Genomic DNA, 25149 nt, shown 5'->3' on the forward strand with positions numbered 1-25149 from the left:
TGATTCCTTATCTGTGGAGCTAGAAAGTGTTACTGGGGAAAAAGAAAAAAGAAAAATAATGGGACTTTCAGACACTGAACGCTATCAAAAAAATCTTTTGCAGAGATTCATACTAAATTGTCTTCACTAAATGCCACCACTGCCATTCTCCCATGGTATTCTTTGTTGGCCCAGTCCTTCCTCTAAGACCAGAAGGGCCTGGGGTTGATGAGTGGCTCCTTTTTAAATTTGAAGAGTGCAAAGGCTGGTAGGAGGGGTGGGGCTGCCGACTTCCCTGGCAAACACCAAAGATGTATCACCTTGCATTCTATAGCTACCCATGAACCAAAAATGGAACTTCAAGGTACTGCTTGGAAAAGAATGGCACCAGATCACGTTTTCTAGATGACGGAGATTCCAACTCCAGCAATGGGATAAGAGGTTCATGACACAAATATATTTATATTAGGTGAATCAGTCACCAGGATACCAAGATCTGATACTTTCACAAACTGCTTGGAGGCAACTTAAGTATGGAAGAAGCTTCAGAACCAGCCCAGCTTTCTGCTCTCCGGCTCCAGGCTACATCCTTCTTAACTATTTAATGTGGTGTGGAAAATGTCAGCATAATGAGGCTTTCTCATCTCAATAGAGAACCTAGGAAGGAAAAGGCTAAATTAAAAAAAAAATCTTCATCAAAGAATTTAATAGGGAGTTGATTATGTTGTAGAATCATATCTTCCTGTTCTGTGACACATTAGAAATATAAACTTTAAGGCTTTTTCATCTCCACAGCATAGAGGTCTGATCGCTTCTGTCTAAAAACGGGGATTTGCTGGCGTATTTCAGCCAGCTTCTTCAGGTCTGCAAAAAACAGGAGAGTGCACTATTAATAATTAGCAGCTCCTCACTAACCAAGGGGACTTCTTCCCCAGACTGTATAAACCGCCAGAGTCTTAGTAAGTAACTTAGTAACATAGGTCTTATCTAGGTGCACAGATGGCCTGGCAGCATTTCAAACCAAACCAAGAAAATTCAAGCTGATATACTCCCCAGGGACTGGCCAGAGAACCAGACCCTAGAATATCCCCAGAGATCAATGAGGAGGGGCATAAAGGAACCCCTCCAAATGACAGGGACTTCCCAGCCATGGAGTCTGGCCTCAGAACAATAGGGACATCAGAGACCTAAACCATGCCCAGGAAAATCTTACCTATGTCTGAATACACGATTGCTTCTTCTGTGCCAGCTTTGGCTAGGACCTCCCCCCTGAAAAAGATGCAGAAGAGAATGAGTGGATTCACTGATGTTTGGTGATATTCAAGGTCTCTGTTTTTTCCTCCCAAGCTCACAGGCCAAAGGGTTGAGATTAAAAACAAGAAGGTAGTCGTACAGATTTACGTTCTATCATTTAAATAGCTCTGTGACCTTATGGGAAGGTATTTTAAATCTCCATTTCCTAATCTATAAAGTGGAAATAAGAGCTCTGTGAGGGCTTAGTGATAAAATTATGGATCATGTTTCATAAATTGCAAACCACTAGGAGACGGGGGTTATCTGATGATTATAAAGATCTGGCAATAGAGCTACCTACCATCAACAGGAAGCTCCATCTCATGCCCTCGCGAGTGCATTTCAGTGGACCGCTTTACGAGGGCAGTCTAGACCCGCTCTTCATACCTGCCTGGGCTGCTACCCTACCTGAGAGTGGTGAAGCTGGGCCTAGACAGGGTCCCAGATCTGCTGGGGTCTCTGCCCTGGTGGCTGTGATGCCTGAACCCCTGTGTTAATGGGCTTCAGTTTCAGATTTGAGGGAAAGAGTTCACCCTCTGGCGACTGGGTAGAAGTGGCACGGGGGGATGGAGGGTAACCTCACACTGGCAGGAGCCTTGCACTAGGGAACAGCCACACTCCTTCATAAATCCAGGGTAAGGCTGACCTGTAAAACTATCTCCAGGAAGGGTGCGGTGGCTCATGCCTGTAACCCCAGCACTTTGGGAGGCCAAGGTGGTTGGATCGCTTGAGGTCAGGAGATCGAGACCAGCCTGGCTAACAAACCGAAACCCCATCAGTAATAAAAATGCAAAAATTATCTGGGCACCTGTAATCTCAGCCACTCGGTTAAAATTTAAGTTGGCTTAATTTAACCGAGTGCACCTGTAATCTCAGCTACTCAGAGGCTGAGGCAGGAGAATGGCTCGAACCCGGGAGGCAGAGGTTGCAGCAGTAAGCTGAGATCGCACCACTGCACTCCAGCCTGGGCAACAGATTGAAACTCCATCTCAAAAAAAAAAAAAAAAAAAAAAAAACTATCTCCAGTGTCTAGTCTCTTGGCCCAGAGCAAGGGTTCAAACCCTTATCTAGAGAAATGAAGCTTCTCCAAAATAATCTGACATAACAACTGATTCTGTTTACCAGATAGCCACAAACAAACTTGGCACAAATGGGCTACAAGCACCACCATTTATGACATGTAACTGAATTCTTTTCTGATTCTTCCCCATTTGCCCTGGCATTCAAAGATTTCTGGACAGTGCAACCTGATGCAAGTTCAGGAAAATTTTCAAGTCAACTTAGTCCTTTAATGTCTCCAAGCCTAATGTGCAGGAGGCCAACTGGAATCTCACACTAGTCATGTCTTCCAAGGCCTCCCCACCACACACATGGAGCTCTGAGCCCTACCTATAAAGGCAGAAGAGAGAACCCACAGGAACCCCACAGTAACATTTAACTCTTCTCAGTCTTGTTACTGGTATACTCATCCTGAAATGTAGACATACGTACCAGTGTGTGTGCGTGCTTTCGTACAGAGAACTAGTGTGGAATACAGCCAAGTTCTGAAGGCGAATGTCCTGGATTCAAACACTAGGTCTAGCCGCTACATCTGGAATTCCAGCTGCTTCCTCTGTAATTCTACCATCTATAAACTGGGCTTAATAAGAACAATTTCCTCAGAGTTCAAGTTGAGACCATGTTGTGAAAGTAGGATGTAAACTGTACAAATGTAGACTGTAAGGAATGCATATGAGCGTATGGCTGTACTTGTGTCTGGGCAGGCTTATGTGCTGGCTGCACTGAGTAATAAAATGCTTCACCCTTTTGTCGGGGACAGGGTCATAGTTTCACTTATTGAACCCATCCTGACTGCTCCTCTGATCATTATGCTGGGAGCAAAGTCCTCACCTTGTAACTCATCCCTACCCTGGGACTAGTCAGCCAACTTAAATTTTAACCAAAAATTTCAGAGTCTCTTACTACAACCTGCCTGTCACTGCTGCCTTGTTTCCCCATGTGATCCAAGTATGACTGACAGTGAAGGTCACCAGAAACTCAGAAGAGGGCTAAGGCCAAGCGCTTGATCATGAGGGCAGGGTGATTTGTTTCTCACATGGTTTTCAAATGGAAGCTCCTCTCACAGAGACAGGCAGAAAGCTGGCAGGACATGTGGGGAAATGGGAGTGAGAAGTGAGCGCCTCGCTGCTCAGGAACCAGAAAACCCATTTGCCAGCGAGCCACCACTCAAGCTCCAACTGAGCCTGTTCTCACTTAGCCTCACTCACCAAGGGTTCACCACGGTGCTGTGTCCCCAGGCAACATAAGAGGCTTTGTCATCCCGGGCAGGAGAGGCTGTGGCCACATACACCTGATTATCAACAGCCCTGTAGTCAACAGACAGGAAAGAGGTAAATCATACATTATAAATCTGACATTTTTCTAACCCAAGTAGATAGATCCTTCTTTTTAAAAATAGGATAGTTCAGGCTAACTCAGATGTAGAAGGAAGCCAGAACCATGGAACCTTCTCTTTAAAAAGTTACCTTACTGCATAAGCCAGTGGTTGTCAGCAAGGAGCAATGTTGCCCACCAAATTTGACAATGTCTGGAGATCTTCTGACTGTCATGACTAAGTAGATGCTACTGACATCAAGCAGGTAGAGGCTAGGGATGCTGCTAAACATCCTACCATGCACAGGACAGGCCCACACAAAGAATTACACACCTCAATTTCAACAGTGCCGCTGCTGAGAAACCCTGCCATAAGCTAACATCAGAGAAGAGCTTCTCTGGTTAAGGCAAGTCAAGGTGGCCGGAGAGAATGGAGTGGCCTTATGAGAGTAATACACCTTGCAGGCCACATGGCGCTCCCATGCCCATGGTGGCAGTCCCACCATCTCAAATAGAACAAAAATTGCAGCTCGCAGTCCAGGTACACCAAACCACCTCACATCAGAGCCCTCTAGACTTAATAGACCCATGGTGGGTCATCTCAGTATCCCAGAAACTTTTCTTACTTTTGACAAAACTGTACCTTTATTAATATTCATGGCATCTTATACCCCTACCCCCATCTTCCACCATGCAACCAGCTAAAACCTCTTTCCCTTCCATTAAAAATTACCACCATCTCTAGAAGTAAGAATAGCAGCTACCTCTAGGCAGAGGGAGGAGTATTGACTAGAAAGGGGCAGAAAAGGGAGCATCCTTGGGGGCTGGAAGTGTTCTGTATGTTCATCTTGGTGGCAGGTGAATACACAAAAATTCACCAACCTATGTGCTTAAAATTACGGCCGGGCGCGGTGGCTCACGCTTGTAATCCCAGCACTTTGGGAGGCCGAGGCGGGTGGATCACGAGGTCAGGAGATCGAGACCACGGTGAAACCCCGTCTCTACTAAAAAATACAAAAAAAAAATTAGCCGGGCGTGGTGGCGGGCGCCTGTAGTCCCAGCTACTCGGAGAGGCTGAGGCAGGAGAATAGCGTGAACCCGGGAGGCGGAGCTTGCAGTGAGCCGAGATTGCGCCACTGCACTCCAGCCTGGGCGACAGAGCGAGACTCTGTCTCAAAAAAAAAAAAAAAAAAAAAAAAAAAAAAAAATTAGTACACTTTTTTGTATTACTTCAACTTTTAAAAATTCTAAAGAAAACCATCATCACAGACCAGCATTTCATGGGCTGTAGAGCACTTTACAGACAGACAGACACACTCACACACTCACAGTCACATTCATTTTCCCTTGCATCTTATGTCCACCTATGCTATTTGCCCTTTACCACCTCTCAGCCTTAGAAGACTAAGGTAAGGCACCTGTGACCTGCCAAAGATGCTTGTGCAAAGCCCTGGAGTTATAGGTTAGAAGAACAAGAGCTTCTAATGAGTTTCTTGGCACAGTACCCTCAGGACTAGTAGGATGGTGTGAAGGAGGGGGTAGGATAAGCATCCTGATCTGAATGGCATAGAATCAGCTGGATATGCTGGGTGTGGTGGCTCACGCTTGTAATCCCAGCACTTTGGGAGGCCGAGGAGGGCGGATCACGAGGTCAGGAGATCGAGACCACGGTGAAATCCCGTCTCTACTAAAAATACAAAAAAAAAATTTGCCGGGCGTGGTGGCGGGCGCCTGTAGTCCCAGCTACTCGGAGAGGCTGAGGCAGGAGAATGGCGTGAACCCCGGGAGGCGGAGCTTGCAGTGAGCCGAGATTGCGCCACTGCACTCCAGCCTGGGCGAGAGAGCAAGACTCCGTCTCAAAAAAAAAAAAAAAAAAAAAAAAGAATCAGCTGGATACAGACCACAAATCTCTCCCTAGGTCAAGCTAAACTAATCCCTGCCTTTTCATTGGCTTCTGGGGCTCTGAAGACATAAGCTCTGTGGTTCTCAATTTCTCTGTAAAAGTTGCTGGAACTGACTTGAGAGGGACCAATCCACATCTAATCACAGAAAAATGAAATCCCTACCCATCTAACACACTGAATATTGAAAATGCCAAAACCACAGTTCCGGCAGGGCTTGGGGCTCACATCTGTAATCCCAGCACTTTAAGAGGCTGAGGCAGGAAGATCACTTGAGGCCAGGAGATTGAGACCAGCTTGGTCAACAGAGTGAGGCTCTATCTCTACAAAAAATAAAAAATTAGCCAGGCATGGTGGTACATGTTTGTACTCCCAGCTACTCAGGAGGCTGAGGCAGGACGATCTCTTGAGCCCAGGATTTCAAGGCTGTAATGAGCTATGATTATACCACTGCACTCCAGCCTGGGCAATGGTAAGACCCCGTCTCTTAAAAAAAAAAAAAAAAAAAAAGTACAGTTTCCAAAATCCATGAGGTTGGTATTGTGGCTTCTGAGGAGAAAGTGCTCCGCAGTAGCAGTCCTCATAGCTTCATCCTTTCCAACTGCGTTTGGATACAAGGGCATCCTGAGTCAGGGACAGAATCCACATCAGGAAGGCTGGCACCTCCACCCAACCGGAAATCTTTCTACAAAGAGGACATACCGAGAGGCTTGAATACATGGTTCCTTTCTTACCGGCTTCGCTGAAGCAACTCCCAGTGGGCTGGTCCAGTGGTCAGATTAAAAGCTCCTGGATATACCAACAGCTGGCAGCCTTGGGGAGAGAAAAGCCAAAGAACAGTGGATGCAGTGAGCACCCAACACCACCAGTCCTCCCCACTGTTCCTTATCTAGCAGGGACTGAACTCAAACTTTCCCAAACATAAAAAGATGTCAGCCAAGTCAGACAGTGCCAGCAGCAGTTAAGATATGGCTCTGAATTCCTTTAATACAAACACATAAGTCACACACATATGGACACACAAGAAAAGTGGTGTTGATGACCAAAATCACATGTGACTTTGAGACAGAAATAATACAGGACGGTTGCAAGAGAACAGACAATTCCAGGCAGCAGTTTCATATGACTAGCAAAAAGAAACTGTTGAAATAGCTGCCTAAGCTAGGGGCTAAGACCCTGAGAAACCAGGGCTAAGACCCAGTGGACTCAATATGGTGCTGGGTTTGACCTAGGTTTCACCTAGGACCTCATTATCCTCATTATAAGCTTATTAACATACTAAATCACACACCCACCAGTGCCATGATAGTTTCTGGAACACCCGTATTTGGTGAAAAAATGAGTGGCACCACAATTCCAAGAAATCTCCACCTTTTTCTAGGAAGCGTCATGAATATTTCACCCCTTGGTAAAGAAACCCATAAAGGCGGTGGCTCATGCCTGTAATCCCAGCGCTTTGGGAGGCTGAGGCAGGTAGATCACCTAAGGTCAGGAGTTCGAGATCAGCCTGGCCAACATGATGAAACCCCACCTCTACTAAAAATACAAAAAATTAGCCAGGCGTGGTGGCAAGCACCTGTAATCCCAGCTACTGGGGAGGCTGAGGCCAGAGAATTGCTTGAATCTGTGAAGCGGCAGTTGCAGTGAGCCGAGATGGCACCACTGCACTCCAGCCTGGGCAACAGATTGAGACTCCATCTCAAAAAAAAAAAAGGAAACCCATAAAGGTAGATGGCCCAAACCTCCTTGCGCATGACTCTCTTGAGTACACACACATACTCCCTTTTTTGAGTGTGTACTTCTCACTTTGCAATAAATCTCCATACTTGCACTATTTTCTGACTCATCCTTGAATTCCTTCTTGCAATAGTGTCAACAGCATGGACATTGGCTGGGGTCAAGGTCAGACTGGTGTTTGGGGGCCTTCCCTAGCCCACTGGTATGAGCTTCACTTAAAAAAAGTACAGAAAGCCTGAGCAACATAGAGAGACCCCATCTCTACAAAAAATTTAAAAATTAGCCAGGTGTGGTGGCACATGCCTAGAGTCCCAGCTACTTGGGAGGCTGAGGTGGGAGGATCACTTGAGCCCAGGAGACCAGGGCTTCAGTGAGCCATGATCATGCCTGCACTCTAGCCTAGGTGACAGTGAGACCCCGCCTCAAAACAAACAAACAAAAATAAGGTAGAGAACTGTCATTCAAATTTCTCTCAGCTCTGGCTGGGTGCAGTGGCTCACGCCTGTAATCCCAGCACTTGGGGGGCCGAGGCGGGTGGATCACCTGAGGTCAGGAGTTCTAGACCAGTCTGGCCAACACGGTGAAACCTCATAACTACTAAAAATACAAAAATTAGCTGGGCCTGATGGTGGGCACCTGCAATCCCAGCTACTCAGGAGGCTAAGACAAGAGAATCATTTGAACCTGGGAGGTGGAGGTTGCAGTGAGTCGAGATTGCACCATTGCACTCCAGCCTGGGCGACAAGAGCTAAACTCTGTCTCAAAAAAACAAACAAACAAACAAACAAAAACAAATTTCTCTCAGCTCCATATGTCAGCTCCACATGGCCAATGACCACATTTTGTATTTTGTAATTCTTTTCAACAGAAATTAGGGGCAGAGGAGTTGCCCGAATGCTTATTGATATATGGCTCAACACAGACTACTGACCCCAGAGCCCATGCACCTCCACCTTCTGAGCAGGCAGTCAAACCATTTCCACCCACTTCACTTGGTTAAGTGACAGTCTATTTGCAAGTAGCTTCAAGCAGTCTAGTAAGGATGCTGGTATTTGTTGAGTACCACACGAGGGGCTTTATAGGTTCTCTCTTCTTAATCCTCATATCATTCCTGTGACTCAACTGAGAACCACACTGCTCTAGAGGTGAAATCATTTTAGCAAAGTACTGTGCCAATTAAAGGGAAGAGTTGGAACTAGAACCCACATCTTTTGAACTCGCTCTTCCCAGATACTGGCACATTTCTCCTCGTCTGGACCAAAATATCACAGACCGCATTTCTACTGTACCCAATGTCTAGGGGTACTGAGTGGTGAAATCCACTTCATTTCTACTGGGCTTCAAGTGACTCTCCAAACACAGTAACAAGAAGGACTCAAGGGTAGACCAGACCTTTAGGAGCACAGGTCCTACCTTAGCTACATGATGTGTTTAATTACAACCCCCGAAAAACCCTGTCATCCATACACAGCAAAAGTCTGGGAAGCCTCATGGGGGTGAAAGGGCTGAAGATGGAGAAGTTAAAGAGCCCTCTCCCAGCTTTTCTTGACTAAGGATCCCACATAGACCAGCCTAGAACCAAGCCTCCAAGCACCCACATAACACAGCTGTTGCACTGCCTCACCTCTCTGTGCGTAGATTTGTGCAAGCTCTGCAAACCGCATGTCGTAGCAGATGCCCAGACCCACTCTGCAGTAAGCTGTTTCCAAACAGAAAATGCACAAATGAAAAGTTAACTCCCTACAGCATGGTGTGGCAGGGGAAATCCTCCATGACTTAATGATCACAAAACACTGACAGGGATAAATTAACACAGGACCTGAGGATAGAGATAATTTACTAGCTCATTCCTACTTGGACTTCCTCTCATAAAGACATCATTTACATCAGCAGAGTAAAGATGAGAAACTCATTCTAATTGAATGCTTATTATCTAGATGGGAGGTACTCAACTGTAGCCTAATAGGTATACTCTGAAAGCCATAACAGGAAGCTACAATCAAATCAAAGGGCAAAATCGGGTCAAATCCTTAGTTCTCAAATAAGCCCGAACTTTCCAGATCTGTGATGATTCTCTGCCTTTCTCACTTATGGTCTTTCAGTTAGGTTATGTGAAGAAATTGGAGAGAGACAAAAAAGAAATAAATACCTGATTGTCTTCTACTGAGATTGCTAAAGAGGCAAACTTATCTGGTACATACGAGTATCAAATGTGGAGAAACTATCACCCGGACTCAATGTTTTAGATTCTTGAAATGTAATTTTTCCAGGAACATCAATGTCAAACAGATGGATCTGCATCACAAATAATGGATTTGGTTACCTCTTTTCCAGCAGGGTCCATGGCAGTAATGACAATATCTTTCCCTGGGCGGATATGGAAGGTGCTCTAAGATCAACTATACAAACAGCAACCCCAAACTGCTCATAATCCACCCCACAAGCTGGCTGACACCTTATCAAAATGAATTCTACCACAGGGAACTGGAAAAATGATGCTGTACCTTTTGCAACCCCTATTTTCTATGCGGTATGCAAATCAACCTCTAGGTTTCTCATGGGAGTTAACTAATATGTTGCTTTTTAAAACTATAAATGCTAAATAAAGACTTCTCAGAATCAGGCCGGACATGGTGGCTCATGCCTGTAATCCCAGCACTTTGGGAGGCCGAGGTGGGCGGATCACCTGAGGTCAGGGGTTCGAGACCAGCCTGGCCAACGTAGAGAAACCTTGTCTCTACTAAAAACAGAAAAAGAATTAGCCGGGGGTGGTTTTGCGTGCCTGTAGTCCCAGCTACTCAGGAGGCTGAGGCAGGAGAATTGCTGAAACCTGGGAGGTGGGCCGGGCACGGTGGCTCACGCCTGTAATCCCAGCACTTTGGGAGGCCGAGGCAGGCGGATCACGAGGTCAGGAGATCGAGACCACGGTGAAACCCCGTCTCTACTAAAAATACAAAAAATTAGCCGGGCGTGGTGGCGGGCGCCTGTAGTCCCAGCTACTCGGAGAGGCTGAGGCAGGAGAATGGCGTGAACCTGGGAGGCGGAGCTTGCAGTGAGCCGAGATTGCGCCACTGCACTCCAGCCTGGGCAACAGAGCGAGACTCCGTCTCAAAAAAAAAAAAAAACCTGGGAGGTGGAGGTTGCAGTGAGCCAAGATTGCACCATTGCACTCCAGCCTGGGTGACAGAGCAAGACTCTGTCTCAAAAAAAAAAAAAAAAGACTTATCAGAATCAAACTGACAAATTGACAGGAGAGGTGGAAAGTAGGTGGGCATTTAAAAATCACCTGAGGTCAGGAGTTCAAGACCAGCCTGGCCAACATGGTGAAACCCCGTCTCTACTAAAAATACAAAAATTTGCCAGACATGATGGTGCGTGCCTATAATCCCAGCCAGTTGGGAAGCTGAAAGAAGAGAACGGCTTCAACCAGGGAGGTGGAGGTTGCAGTGAGCCGAGATCACACCACTGCAGTCCAGCCTAAGTGACAGAGCAAGACTCCATCTCAAAAAAAAAAAAAAAAAAAAAAAAACAGAAAATGAAAGAGCATCTAAAAACACCAATGAGGAATAAATCTCACAAATGTTATACAAAATTATATCAAAAAACTATAAAAAGAAATTGAGAGAAAGTAAAGAAAGCATAATAAATGTCAGGATATATACCACATTCATGGACAAGAAAACTTCATACTAAAAAGATATACTTCAAAGAGTTGGGTTAATAGTTGGGTTAATAGCCCAATGCTGGCTGTTCTTCCAGCAGGTGCACAGTAGCTCCTATCAGACCAGCTCTCTTGTGGTTAACTATGAACTCTGGACAAAATAAAAGGCACAACTACTTAAAGCACTGAAGAATGACCAAAAACAAAGCAGGCAAAACCTGAAGAGAAGAACACAAACATGTGGAAGCAGGGAACAGCCCTGGGTGAACTTCCCGGTGCTATTTACAGCTGTTACCCTGAAGCAAGGTCCCAGTTGCTGTGAAAAGCGGTGGTGAAAATTACCCATAATCACACTGGCTTGAAGAACCAGAGCTGGAAACCAAGGGGGGAAATCCTGAAATGGAGAAAGCAAAGAAGGAGAGCCCTAAATTCTGCATATAAAATCTTTCTAAATCTCTGGCTGGTCACTGAGTTACACAGAAGTGGGGCAGAACAACCAGATAGAACAGAGCAGCTAAAGTTGCTGCCCACGTTACAAAGAAGATAAGAGTTTGGTGTTTGGGTGTGGCCAAGTTAACCATCAGTTGAAACAAAATATTCAACACTTTTTGGAAGACTATAATAGAATCTTGAATCTCTGCAACATATAATCCGCTGTACAATCGTAAATTAGTAGATACTCAAAGAAACAGAAGTGTGATCCAAACTGCAAAGAAAAGGCAATCAAATGAACACAGATCCTGCCATGACCCAGATGTTATAATTTTTTTGTTGTTGTTTGTTTGGACATGAGTTTATTTACATCAAAGGCATAATAGTCTCATTCTGTGGCACACAGATGTGATAATTATCAGACTTTAAAGCAGCTATAGAAACTAAGCTCAAGACTGTAAAGAAAAATATGCTTTTAATGAACAAATAGAAAATATCATAGAGTAATAAAAACTATAAAAAAGAAGCAAAGGGCTATTTCCGAACTGAAAATTTTAATATCTGAATTTTTTAAAATTTCACTGGGTTGGCTTACGGGAAATTGAAGAAGACAGAAGAAACAGTGAATAAGTCTGAAAGATCAACAGAAATTATCTAATCTGTAGAAGAGAAGGAAAAAGTATTGGAAAAACAAAAACAGAAAAACAGAGCCTGGTGACCCTGGAAAAATATTTAAAAATATAATGTACATATACTGGAGCTCCGTAAGAAAAAGGAAAAGAAAAATATTTAACAAAATAGTGTCAAAAAACATCCCAAACACAGTGAAAAATTTAAATTTACAGTTTCAAGAGGTACCAAGGAAGACAAAGACAAAGGAAACCACATCTAGGTATATCAGAGTCAAAGTACTAAGAACTCAAGATTATGAAAACATCTTGAACGGAGGAAGAGAAAAACAACAAATTATATCCAAGAGAACAATACAAATTACTACTCACTTCTCATCAGAGAAGAAAAAAAAGGCTAGATAACAACTACTGGAAAAAAAAGAAAACTATCAATCCAAAATTCTATTCCAGCAAAAATATCTTTCAAGAATGAAAATAATGTAAATATATATTCATAAAGAAAAACTAACAGAATTCCTAGCTAACAGATCCTCAGTACCAAAATTCTAAATGAGATCCTTTGGTCTGAAGGATATACCAGTAGAAGAAGGATCTTCAGGAAGGAAAGAAAAACACCAGAAATGATGAATATTTGGGTAAGCATAAAGATTTTTTTCTTTTTAATTTCTTTAAAATACATACGACTATTTAAATCAGGTATTCCTGTTTTGTGGGATTTATAAAATATATACATGGAATACAAATGACAACTATAGCATAAAGAATGAGGGCAGGGGCAGTGGGGTAGAAAAATGGACCTATACCATTATAAGGTTCTTAAATTTCACATGAAGTGATATAATATGAACTCTTAAATAGCCTGTGAAAAGTTAAGGATGCATATTATAATTCCCAGGGCAACAACTGGGAAAAAAAAAAAAAAAAAGCTAAGATGTATAACTAAAAGGCCAATAGATAAATTAAAACAGAACTCTAAAAAATATTCAATTAATCCAAAATAATACGGAAAAGATGAACAAAGGAAAAAAAAGTAAAATGTCTGTATCCCTAAATTCAATCATATCAATAAGTGCATTAAATATAAATGGACTAACCACTTCAATTAAAAGACACAGATTGTCAGAATAAACAAAAAAATTAAGATACAATTATATGCTGTTGACAAGAGATCCACTTAAAATATAAAAACACATATAGCTTGAGAACAAAGAACTGGAAAAACCATGTACCAGCAAACATTAGGCATAAGAAGCCCAGAGTGGCTATAGTGATAGCAAAGATAAAGCAGAATTCAAGACAAAAGGTATTACAAGAAAAAAAAAGAGAGATATTTCATAATGATAAAACGGTCAACTCATCAAGAAGACTTAAATGTTTTTTTTTTTTTTTTTTTGAGACAGTCTCGCTCTCTCTTGCCCAGGTTGGAGTGCAGTGGCACAATCTTGGCTCACTGCAGCGTCCACCTCCTGGGTTCAAGCGATTCTCCTGTCTCAGCTTCCTGAGTAGCTGGGACTATAGGCGTGCGCCACCACACCCAGCCAATTTTGTATTTTTAGTAGAGATGGAGTTTCACCATGTTGGTCAGGCTGGTCTTGAACTCCTGACCTCAGGTGATCCACTCGCTTTGACCTCCCAAAGTGCTAGGATTACAGGCATGGGCCACTACACCTGGCCATGTATATGCGTTTAATACTAAAAAGATGGCAACTCTTCCCAAAGTGTTTTCTATATATTCAATGAAACACTAATAAAAATTACTATAGGTTGGCTGGGCACGGTGGCTCACGCCTGTAATCCCAGCACTTTAGGAGGCTAAGGCGGGTGGATCATGAGGTCAGGAGATCAAGACCATCCTGGCTAACACGGTGAAACCAAGTCTTTACTAAAAATACAAAAAATTAGCTGGGCGTGGTGGCGGGCACCTGCAGTCCCAGCTACTTGGGAGGCTGAGGCAGGAGAATGGTGTGAACCCAGGAGGCAGAGCTTGCAGTGAGCCAAGATTGCGCCACTATACTCCAGCCTGGGTGACAGAGCGAGATTCCGTCAAAAAAAAAAAAAAAAAATTACTATAGGTTGTTCCTTTGCAGAAATTGACAGGCTAAGTCTAAAACTTATATAAAGATGCAAATGGCCAAGAATAACAACCTGTGCCAATCAGTCAAAACCCTAATATATGTGTGATACAATGAGAGGGACTAAGGGACTTCATAGCAAATTCTTTTTTTTTTTCCACACATTGTTGCTGGCTTAAAGATAACAAATTCTTATGCCACACTTCCTACTTACCTTTCTGTACTTTGCTAGTAAAGTTCCATCAGGCCCAAACACAGCACAGGTGTTATATAATTTCCCAGCATCCTCTTCAGGGATAGAGCCTTTCATTGAGAGAAGAAACATACCATAAGAAAAAGAATAGAGCAATTCTTTTGCGAGAAAGGGATAAAAGCCTCATAACTTGGGTCCAAAAATAAAAAACCCATCTTTTATGGTTTGTTTATTCATTTTGTTTTTAGAATAAGGCAACATCTCATTCTATAATACAGAATAAGTATTCCCTTCTATGGGTTATTTAATCATGTTTTTTTTTTCCTTCTTGAATACGATCTTTCAGAGATAAATTCCAGAGTGTAGATAGGATATGATTAGGTTAGATGCCAAAGACAGGTTTAAAAAATAACCAAACTGTTCCTGAAATTCAGCCATGATCTTGAGCAACACTTAATCTGTAACATTAGGGCAAAATGAAAAATTTCCCATAGCTTAACTTGAATTCACCAGGTCCTGCAACAAAACTGTATCCCAAAAGACGAGAATGTAAAGTCAGAGGCCTCTCCATCACTGAATGCAGTTTCATCTCCAGGCTTCTTGCTTTGCCTTCATTTCTAATTCTTAATATATCATCATACAGAAAAAATTTTATTTGCTATATTTACAGAAATTTTTCTGTGTTTATTTTTTATTTAAGCAAATAAAACCTTTAAACATTTATTCCAAAACCACAAAAATAAAGCTACCTTTATGTATGTGGCCTCTATGGAAAAAAAATTTTTTTCTCAATCTTCTATTAGTATAGTAAAAAATAGTCCTGGCATGATGGTTCACGCCTGTAATCCTAGCACTTTGGAAGGTCAAGGTGGGCAGACTGCTTGAGCCTAGGAGTTCAAAACCAGCCTGGGCAACATGGTGAAACCCCGTCTTTACAAAAAAATACAAAAATAGGCCAGGCGCAGTGGCTCACGCTTGTAATCCCAGCACTTTGGGAGGCCGACGCGGGTGGATCACGAGATTGAGACCATGGTGAAACCCCGTCTCTACTAAAAATACAAAAAAAATTAGCCGGGCGTGGTGGCGGGCGCCTGTAGTCCCAGCTACTCGGAGAGGCTGAGGCAGGAGAATGGCGTGAACCCAGGAGGCGGAGCTTGCAGTGAGCCGAGATCGTGCCACTGCACTCCAGCCTGGGTGACAGAGCGAGACCCCGTCTCCAAAAAAAAAAAAAAAATACAAAAATCAGCCAGGCATGGTGGTGCACACCTGCAGTCCTAGCTACTCAGGAGGCTAAGAGGTGGGAGAATCACTTGAGCCTGGTAGGGTGAGGCTGCAGTGGGCCATGATCACACCACTGCACTCTAGCACGAGTGACAAAGCAAGACCTCACCTCAAAAAAAATAAATAAATAAGAAAAAGAAGCTCTCCGCTTCAGCCTCCCAAGCTGAAGCTTCCCAAGTAGGGAATACGGGCGCAAGCCACCACATCTGGCTCACTCAGATGTTTTTAATGTTTGGGTCATTATACCTTGTGGGTAGGAAGTTACCTCCAATGAGATATATGCTGCATTCCTTTGCTACTTCAGAAAGCTTCTGTGTGGATTCACCAGGAATTTTCTCTGCATATTCAGGAAAATATTTCGTTCCATATGGAGAATTAAAGCATTCCTAGAAAAATATTGGCAGAGAAAAAAAAAAGATCAAAACACCCACCCATTTTAAAGTTCTGCTGTAAGAGGCCATAGCTGCTGCTTCTAGCTCTGCTTTCAGTCGAAGGGTTAAAACACAGCTAATAAGAGGCCGGGCGCGGTGGCTCACGCCTGTAATCCCAGCACTTTGGGAGGCCGAGGCAGGTGGATCACGAGGTTAGGAGATCGAGACCATCCTGGCTAACACGGTGAAACCCCGTCTCTACTAAAAATACAAAAAAAAAAAAATTAGCCGGGCGTCATGGCGGGTGCTTGTAGTCCCAGCTACTCGGGAGGCTGAGGCAGGAGAATGGCGTGAACCCGGGAGGCGGAGCTTGCAGTGAGCCGAGATCCCGCCACTGCACTCCAGCCTGGGCGACAGAGCGAGACTCCGTCTCAAAAAAAAAAAAAAACACAGCTAATAAGAAAAACACTGACATCTCAAGGGTAAAGAGCCTATAGCCACAGGTAAGACTACAAAGCTAGCCTAGTGGGTTAGAGGAGACAAGTCACATGAGTTCTCCCAGAGCTCATTTAAAACAAAAAATGTTGGAGGCTTAGTGCTAAAACCAACATGTTCTGGTTCTATAAAGACTTAGTTATATAAGGAACAAAGTATCCAAGCACTGAGTATTTTAGTTTTCCCTATGTCCCTCAATATACTAGGATTTTGGCTTCCTCATCTGAACAAGGAGGAAAATCCAAAAGCTAAAGACCTATGACCGTGTTGGCACATCCTATCTCACAAACACCCTTGCTAAGGTCATCCTCCAGTCAAACACGGAACAATCTATGGGCTCCAAGGGACACTGCTGGACCCCAGGATACAAGAGGACAACCAGAGCTAGCAAACACTGTTCTGCTGGGTCTACAGTGGCCAGAACAGAACGGCTGCCCCCATACTGACCGGCAAAGAAATTATTTTGGCTCCTTGCGTTGCTGCCTCCCGGATGAAGCTACAAGCACGAATGACGTTATCTGATTTGATGGAAGAAATCTGAAGCTGGATGAGGGCCAAGCGGAAAGCTGAGGACAAAGACAAAAGAAAACAGCTGTCAGAAGATCGAACTGCTGGATTCAGACAGACCCATGGTTCTCAAATGGAAGGCAATTATGTCCCCTGGGGGACATCTGACAATGTCTGAAGATACCTTTGATGCCACAACTGATGAGGTGTGAGTGGCATCTAATGAATAGAGACCAAGAATACTGCCGAACTTCCTACAATGCATAGGACAACCTCCTCCAAAACACAACAAAGAATTATCCTGTCCAAAATGTCAATAGTCTAAAGTCTGTCTAGAGATAGAGCAATATCCATGGGCAAAGTCCCATGCCAGGCACAAGAATCTAGAGTGAACCAGCTTTTTACTATGCAGTGTAGGGAATTAAATGGCTTAAAGTAAAAAGACTGGGTTTGAATATGGCCCTGTCCCTTACTATTTGTTCTTGGGCCTCTCGTCTACCTCCAATCCATACACTGAGTATGTCCCAGCACAGAAAGTGCGATTCCTTGGAAGTTGCTCACGTACTTCCCATGAGCAGCCCAGCTCATAGGAAGGGAAGATGTCTGTCTCAGTTTCCCCACTACTGGCTGGGTCACAGAACATCAATCCTGCTGCTGGCAGACGGAAAACCTGGCAGCCAGTGAGCTGCACACATGCCTACTCACAGGACAGGGGTCCCAGGCACCTGTAAAAGTCTGCACTTACCCCGTAAATATTCCTGTGTCCCAGAGAACATGACATTAAACGGCAAATAACACCATGAGAGGTTGAGAGAGACACTGCAGAAGGAAAAGCCAACAGCACTTTTCTCTTGCTATCTGAACAAGGGGACTGGGCCCCACAAATTATGTAGCCAGCCCTGACAAGGTCTGTGCTCAGCCCTGGAGCAAGGAGGCTGGGGGCTCTTCCAAGCTTATTTCTTCCTGGAGGTAGTAGCTATACATCATATTTGCTTTTCTTCTGTTCTTTAAAGTTCCCTTTTAGCTTTTATGATAATCACTTTCCATTAGCTAATATTTTTAATTTTGAGGCAGGGTCTTGTTCTGTCGCCTAGGCTGGAGTGCAGTGGCACAAACATGGTTCAATGCAGCCTCGACCTCCTCGGTTCAGGCAATCCTCTTGTCTCAGCCTCTCATGTAGCTGGGACCACAGGTATGCACCACCATGCCTGGCTAATTTTTTAATTATTTGTAGAGACAGGGTCTCACTTTGTTGCCCAGGCTGTTCTCAAACTCCTGGGCTCAAGCGATCCTCCTGCCTCAGCCTCTCGAACTGCTGGGATTACAAGCATAAGCCACCACACCCGGCCAGATAATAATTTTTTTTTTTTTTTTGAGACGGAGTCTTGCCCTGTCGCGCAGGCTGGAGTGCAGTGGTGCGATCTCGGCTCACTGCAAGCTCTGCCTCCTGGGTTCACGCCATTCTCCTGCCTCAGCCTCCCGAGCAGCTGGGACTACAGGCGCCCGCCATCATGCCTGGCTAATTTTTTTTGTATTTTTAGTAGAGATGGGGTTTCACCATGTTCACCAGGATGGTCTCGATCTCCTGACCTCACACAGATAATAATTTTTTATATAAAATTTTCCGCCGGGTGTGATGGCTCAAGCCTGTAATCCCAGCACTTTGGGAGGCCAAGGCAGGTGGATCACCTGAGGTCAGGAGTTTCAGATCAGCCTGGCCAATATGGTGAAACTCCGTCTCTACTAAAAATACAAAAATTAGCCGGGTGTGGTGGTGGGCGCCTGTAATCCCAGCTACTCAGGAGGCTGAGGCAGGAGAATCACTTGAACCTGGGAGCTGGAGGTTACAGTGAGCTGAGATTGCGCCACTGCACTCCAGCCTGGAGGACAGAGTGAGACTCAGTCTCCAAAATAAATAAATAAATACATAATTTTCCTTGTTCGAGTTACTAGTGTTGTTTCCATGTCCTGCCTGGACCCTGATGGATACATAGTTCCTGCTCATGGACGCCGCAGTAAAGGATCCAAAGCACATTATAATCTGTGAAGCTCTGCAAAATTTCAGGAATTATTAGTAATGGCCTGCCCGAACTCCCCATCCCACCTCTGCTCGAGTCTGAAAATCCTACCATTAAAGAGCTGTCTCTTTTGGGTGCTTCCTGTAACAATGCAAATGTCTCCAGAAAAGGAAACAATGATAAACCCTGGCCTCTGATGAAGGCCTGTTTGGCTCAGGGCTAACTAAAAGGAAAACTCAGGTGTCCCATTCCTCAATCTATCCTAAATATAGTGAGAAGTACTAAATTTAACCCTGAAGGCAGCCTGCTAAATAGTTACAGAATCTGAAGGGAAACTAACACAGGAAATAAAAGCTGGGATTATTCTGGGGCAAATAGATATTTTGAGCTGTTATCAGAACAGCACATAAATCCACTAAATGTCTCCCCTCCATTTCCCGGGGTTAAGCCATTCTCCCTCCTCAGCTTTCCAAGTAGCTTGGGACTACAGGGGCGTGCCACCACGCCGGGCTAATTTTGTATTTTTTAGTACAGACAAAGTGTCGCCATGTTGCCCAGGCTGGTCTCCAACTCTTGACACCTGAGCTCAAGCAATCCTCGTGCCTCAGCCTCCCAAACTGTTGGGATTACAGGCGTGAGCCATGTCTGTGCTTCTGAGGATGGGAAAGATAAAGCTCACCATAGCTATGCTGATGGCTTCCTCTCCTACACATCTCACCCACAAGGGCGGGGTCCTCAACTAAGCTTAGGACTGCCTGTCATTCTGCAAATGACCCACTCTACAGACATGCTGCAGGAGGGAAACCCCGCCACTGGGCAGTTCCTCATGCTGAGGACGAGACGCCAGTCATTCCATCTCATCTGTAAAGTGAAGACACAATGACTTTTAAGGCTGCCCTAATATTCATCATAATCTAACAACGAAGACCTTACTAAAGTGGGGGTGGGGGGGGGGAGAATAAAATACTGCGAGTGAAGGAAACAACAAAGGAATAACATTTAAAGCAATGTGCCAGGTCCTTCACACATAAACTTCTGTGAGGTATCATTAACATCATTTTACAAATAAAGAAACAGGGGACTTGCAGGGGGAAAGCTGCACAAAGTCACTGAACAAAGTGACACAGCAAGAATCCAAGTCAAAATCTGGAGCTGGAAAGTGAGTGGGGAGAGGAAGAACCGCCTGGGCACCTTTGTGCAGGGCGGGGCTGGAGGAGGTCATGCAACTTGAAAACACCCAAGGGAGTGGGATCCTACCACCGCGGCCCACACCGTCGAGAAATACACGTCCATCAGCCTCTGTCAAGCAGGACGCGGCGGGTGCCGGCGCGGCCCGGGTGGCCTGGTGCTTCCTGGGCCTCGCCCGCCACCCCGGAAGCCTGGAATCCCGGGAGTGCGCCCGGCCGCCCGGCCACGCGATCCCGGACCCACGCGGACGCCCGCGTCAGGGAAGGCCGCCCACGGCGGGGACGCGGGGCGGAGGGGCTGAGCTGGCCGAGCCACCGCCGGCGCCGCTCCAAAGCCTCCCCACCGCGGCCCGAACTCGAGCTGCAGCGCGCGGACGCGCCACTTACAGGTCATGGCTCTCCCGACAAGCACCACCGGCGGCGCGGACTGAGCGCTGGAGACCGAGCGGACCGCGGCGACGCTACGGTGGGCGGGGCCCGCGTCAGAGGCCCCCCGCCCCCCCCCGGTCCCGGCCCGGAGGAGAGGGGTCTGAGTTCATTCCAGTGCGCCTGGAACACCAAGACGGACCAACGAGAAATGGTTAATTACAACACAGTCCGGAAAAAGCATGCCTCGAAAGGCAAAGGGCAAAAGGGAACGGCGTAAGTCGAGGTGGTGTGCTGGTGAATGTCTAACAACCAGACTTTTCAGGAAGGAAAGCCCTGATTTGTAGCGTTTGCTGATTCTCCGCAAAAGGACTGAACTTCTAGCTGGTTGAATCACCTCTGTGGCCAGGTCGACACCGTATGCTGATGGACTTGAGCTATTTGAACAAGTCGCTGTGACGGGAACGGAATGACCCTGGTTGGTTTAGGCACCCGAGACGTCTGTAAAATCTGACTACGAGGCTGCTAGGCCAACGGGAAAGATGCTGAGGGTTCAACGCCATGCCCTCAACAAGTCAGTCCTCGAATACATTGTCATCTCTTTGCTAATATTCTTTTTTGTTTTGTTTGTTTTAGACAGGATCTCACTCTGTCACCCAGTCAGGAGTACAGTGCAGCAGTCTCAGCTCATTGTAGCCTCAACCTCCGGGCTCAAGTGATCCTGTGTCCTCAGCCTCCCAAGTAGCTGGGACTACAGGCACACACCACCACGCCTAGCTATTTCTTTTTCTCTTTTCTTTTTTTTAAGTTTTTTACTTTTAATAGAGGTGGAGTCTTGCTATTTTGCCCTGGCTGGTCTCAAACTCCTGAGCTTGAGACCCTACTGCCTTAGCCTCCCAAAGTGCTGGGATTATAGGCGTGAGCTGCTGCGTCCAGCCTCTAGACTATGATTTTTGCATTTTTATTTATTAGATTGCTTTTTAATTTTTGTGTTTTGTGTTTTTGTGCCTTGTCAGACTTGTGGAACAAAAATCCAAAACTTACCACCTTTTGGAATGCCCCAGAATAGTTTATACTGAAACAGATCTTGGTTTATAAAAGAACACTATAAAAACATTTTGGGGGCAACTAGGGAGATTTAAATATGAATGAGATATTTGATGCTTTTATGAATTATTTTGTGTGCTATAGTGTTGTGATTGTGACAATTCTTTACTCTTAGAAAATGAGGAAGTATTAGGGATGAACTGTCAGAATGTTTGACTTGAAAATCATCAGCAAAAAGAAAATACATAAGATAAAGCAAATATGGCAAAATGTTAATTATTAAATCTAGGAGGAGGACACAGCTGTTCATGGTACTAGATTAAAACTTTGTAGAAGTTTAAAATTGTAAGCTTTCATAACAAAAAATTGGGGGGAAATATGTAGCAGTTATGGTCTTTCTGCAGCTTAAGAGACTATCTGGACTTGGCTTTGTAGCAGGAAGATCTTTAAAAACCTTCTAATTTCTGCTATGCTTATTAACCTATGAGGTTTCAGGGTCAACCTTTGGTCACTTACGTCCTGTTAAAAAAAATTCATCTAGATTTCCAAATTTATTGGAATAACATTGTAACTAATAGTGGTCCTAAACCTGGCTGGAAATGTTATTTGAAGTGCTTGTTCAAAATGCAAATTATTTCATTCTTTTAGAAATGGATTCTTAACAATGTTACCCAGGCTGGTCTCAAACTCCTAGGCTCAAGTGATCCTCCCACTTTGGCTTCCAAAAGTGCTGGCCTTATAGGCATGAGCCATGGCATCCAGGTGGAGATGCCCAGTAGGCAACTGGACCAAAGCCTCAAGCTCAGAAGATGTCTGGGCTGGAAATTGACTTAGGAGTCATCAGCAGTTTTAACTAAGAGGAAGCTCTGAATTTGGATGAGAACGCACAAGCGGAGTGTGAAAGACACACGCAAAAGAAGAAGGGCCTGTGGAACCTGGGAAGGAGCCATTAGAGGAGAAGGACCAGGCCAGGCGCCACCGCCTGGTGGAGGAACAGCTGTGTCCTCCTCCTAGATTTAATAATTAACATAATCCCAGCACTTCGGGAGGCAGAAGCAGGTGGATCAAGAGGTCAGGAGTTCGAGACCAGCCTGACCAGCATGGTGAAACCCCATCTCTACTAAAAATGCAAAAATTAGCTGGGCGTGGTGGCACACACCTGTAATCCCAGCTACTCAGGAGGCTGAGACAGCAGAATCACTTGAACCTGGGAGGCGAAGGTTGCGGTGAGCCGAGATTGTGCCACTGCACTCCAGCCTGGGTGACAGAGCGAGACTCCATTAAAAAAAAAAAAAGAGAGAGAAGCAGGACCAGGAGAAGGCCATCAAGACCAAAAGCCTATGGGTACTGTGTCCCTCTGTCACATGCAGGGAAACTGCTGACTTGGGCACTAGGGGTGTTCTGGGCACTAGGGGTGTTCCTAGAGAAGGAAAAGCTAAATGAAAGTGCGCTTTTTAAACCTTTCTTTAGAACTTTCTGGGCACAATGGAAAAGCTAGTCACTGGGTTCTGGTTCTGGCTCTGACACTGATTGGATGTTAATAGCTAGGGCAAATCACCTCACTCTCAGGACCTTTTCCTCACCTGTATGTAAAAGGATTTAGAGACAAAGGAAGAAGAATCTGGCTGAAGGGTGAAGTTTATGCAGCCCTCCCCACCACCACTCCCCTCACTGTCCCTTCTCTGCAGCAGCTCTGCCTTTGTTTCCACATTCCTGTTCATCTGACGTATGAAAATAGGCCAAAAAACAAAACTACCAGGCCAAACGGATCTTGAAAGCCCAGCTAAAAATCTGGTGTGCCTTTTCAGTCTCTATTCTCATTTCTACCCATGTCTCACAGGCTTAATGACCATTTCCAGGCTGTTACTAGTCAGATTTTTATTTTTACTCCAGAGGACCTATTTCAACATCTCCGGCTGCCGCCATCTCTATTTACATGTCTTAACATCAGTTCAAACTCAACTATGTGAAACTAAATGTATCACCTCCAAAAGAGCTTCTCCACCCAGCACTTAACAGGCACCACAATTTATGCCCAGTTTTCTAATTCTCCCTGCTTTCCAACCCTCCAAGAAAATCTAAGTCACTTCAGTGACTTTCGAGTCTTTCATTCCCCACCTCTGGTAAGGGACAGGACTCTTCTTACTCTCATGAAATGTCCCTGATTCCTCCTTTCAGTTCCCACCACCACCATCCACAGGTAGGCCTTCCTCACCTTGGAGAGACTGCTACAGGCACTTCCTAACTGGTCTCTCCTTTCCATCAGCATTCCTCCAGCTGCCGCTTCATAGTATGAGGTGAGTCTAGGGGAACGTGAGCTCAGTTTTCGGGGGACAGGTGGATATGTGTTCCAGGAAAACTCTCCATGTTTTTCCTCTGCTCTTACATTACCACAATAATCATCAACACAGAAGAATTCTGTGACCAAATGTGAGGGGGTTCCCCGCTACCACCAAGCAGCGGACACCAGCTGGGTATCCGCCTATTCAATTCCAACACTGTCTACCTGAGGAAGACACACCAGCACCAGTCATATGTCTTGGACTCCGGAACTTCTGACCAACCACTTTCAAGTTGGGGTTGCCATGTTGCCATCTTTGGGTTGGAATAACTTGCTGGAGCAGCTCACAGGACTCATGGAAACATGTTTCCTGGTTTATTATAAAGGCTGTTGCAAAGGTTGCAGAGGAAGAGATGTGTAGGGCAAAGCATGGGAGGAGGGGCACAAAGCTTCCATGCCCTCCAGAACCTCCACATGGTCACCTATCCAGAAGCTCTCCGCACGCAGTTCTCTTGGGCTTTTATGGGAACTTTATGTTATCAGCATTCCTTCCTCCAAGGGATAGGGCAGGAGCTCTCAGGAGAGTTTTAAGACCCACAATCAGCAAGATTAGAGTCCTGCCTTGGGGCAGGTGAAAAGAGAGCAAGAGAGGCCAGAGAGATTCTGTTTCCTGAGGCCTGCCCCTGAGGCCTAACACACCTGGCATTATAACAAAAGGCTTAACAAGGCTATGGGAGTCAGGGGCTGTGCTTGAAAACGTGTGTATGTGTGTGTGTGTATACCTCGTAACACCACAATATGCAAATGACTAATGGCAGTCAGAAATTAGGGGCTGAAAATCAGAACTGCAGTCATCTGCAAAGAATAAGAGAAGAAATCTATGAGTAGATGCAGTCGGAGAAGGAAAGAGTATGATACTACAGAAAGCAAAGGATCAAACTTGGGAATTATCATATTGGGTTAGAACTGTGTACAGGGAGGAGTCAAAGAGTGTGTATGCGTCTAAATACACACATAAGTGCATAGATACATAGAATTTTTAAATTTCTGATGCAGTTCTCTACAAATCAGGAGACCTGAGTTCAAAACTTTGCTGACACACCATGTAACTTTGGACAAGTTACTAGATGTTGGGAGACCAATTTAATATACCCACGTGGGTTAGACAGATACCTATGGAGTAAAGCTGGCAACCTGAAGAGAAAAGCAAGCACTGAGAAGGGCACTAGCTCTGGCCTACCGTTTCCAGGACAGCAAACAGCAAAGAGGTGGCACAGTACAGCAGATATGGTGATGAACTCTTTTGTATGGATGTAAGTTTTC

The 25149-nt window shown here is 44.9% G+C and overlaps 1 protein-coding gene across 2 annotated transcripts; it reads right to left on the reverse strand.

Annotated features, from left to right (window-relative positions):
• Positions 1-414: 414 nt before the first annotated feature.
• On the reverse strand, positions 415-20613 carry NIT2 (nitrilase family member 2). Of its 2 annotated transcripts, XM_030801919.1 has the most exons (10): positions 20520-20613; positions 16868-16986; positions 15820-15940; positions 14295-14383; positions 9485-9578; positions 8908-8982; positions 6281-6359; positions 3540-3638; positions 1193-1248; positions 657-843 (listed from the first exon to the last, which is right to left on the reverse strand). In XM_030801919.1, the coding sequence occupies exons 1-10, from the start codon at positions 20524-20526 to the stop codon at positions 752-754; spliced, it is 831 nt and encodes a 276-aa protein (XP_030657779.1). In that variant the 5' UTR covers positions 20527-20613; the 3' UTR covers positions 657-751. The 2 variants fall into 2 exon arrangements, with proteins under 2 accessions (XP_030657780.1, XP_030657779.1); XM_030801920.1 differs by lacking the exon at positions 8908-8982 and having other exon boundaries at positions 415-843; positions 20520-20610.
• Between the last annotated feature and the right edge of the window lie 4536 nt (positions 20614-25149).

Source organism: Nomascus leucogenys, chromosome 21 (assembly GCF_006542625.1).
Source record: "Nomascus leucogenys isolate Asia chromosome 21, Asia_NLE_v1, whole genome shotgun sequence".
NCBI lineage: Eukaryota > Metazoa > Chordata > Mammalia > Primates > Hylobatidae > Nomascus > Nomascus leucogenys.

Excerpts from the sequence above, each read along its gene's own strand:
- NIT2 (XM_030801919.1), bottom strand. Across the intron at positions 6,360-8,907 it reads ACAAATCTACGCACAGAGAG|GCTGCCAGCTGTTGGTATAT; the intron begins GTGAGGCAGTGC and ends TCTCTCCCCAAG. Across the intron at positions 1,249-3,539 it reads AGCACCGTGGTGAACCCTTG|GGGGGAGGTCCTAGCCAAAG; the intron begins GTGAGTGAGGCT and ends CATCTTTTTCAG.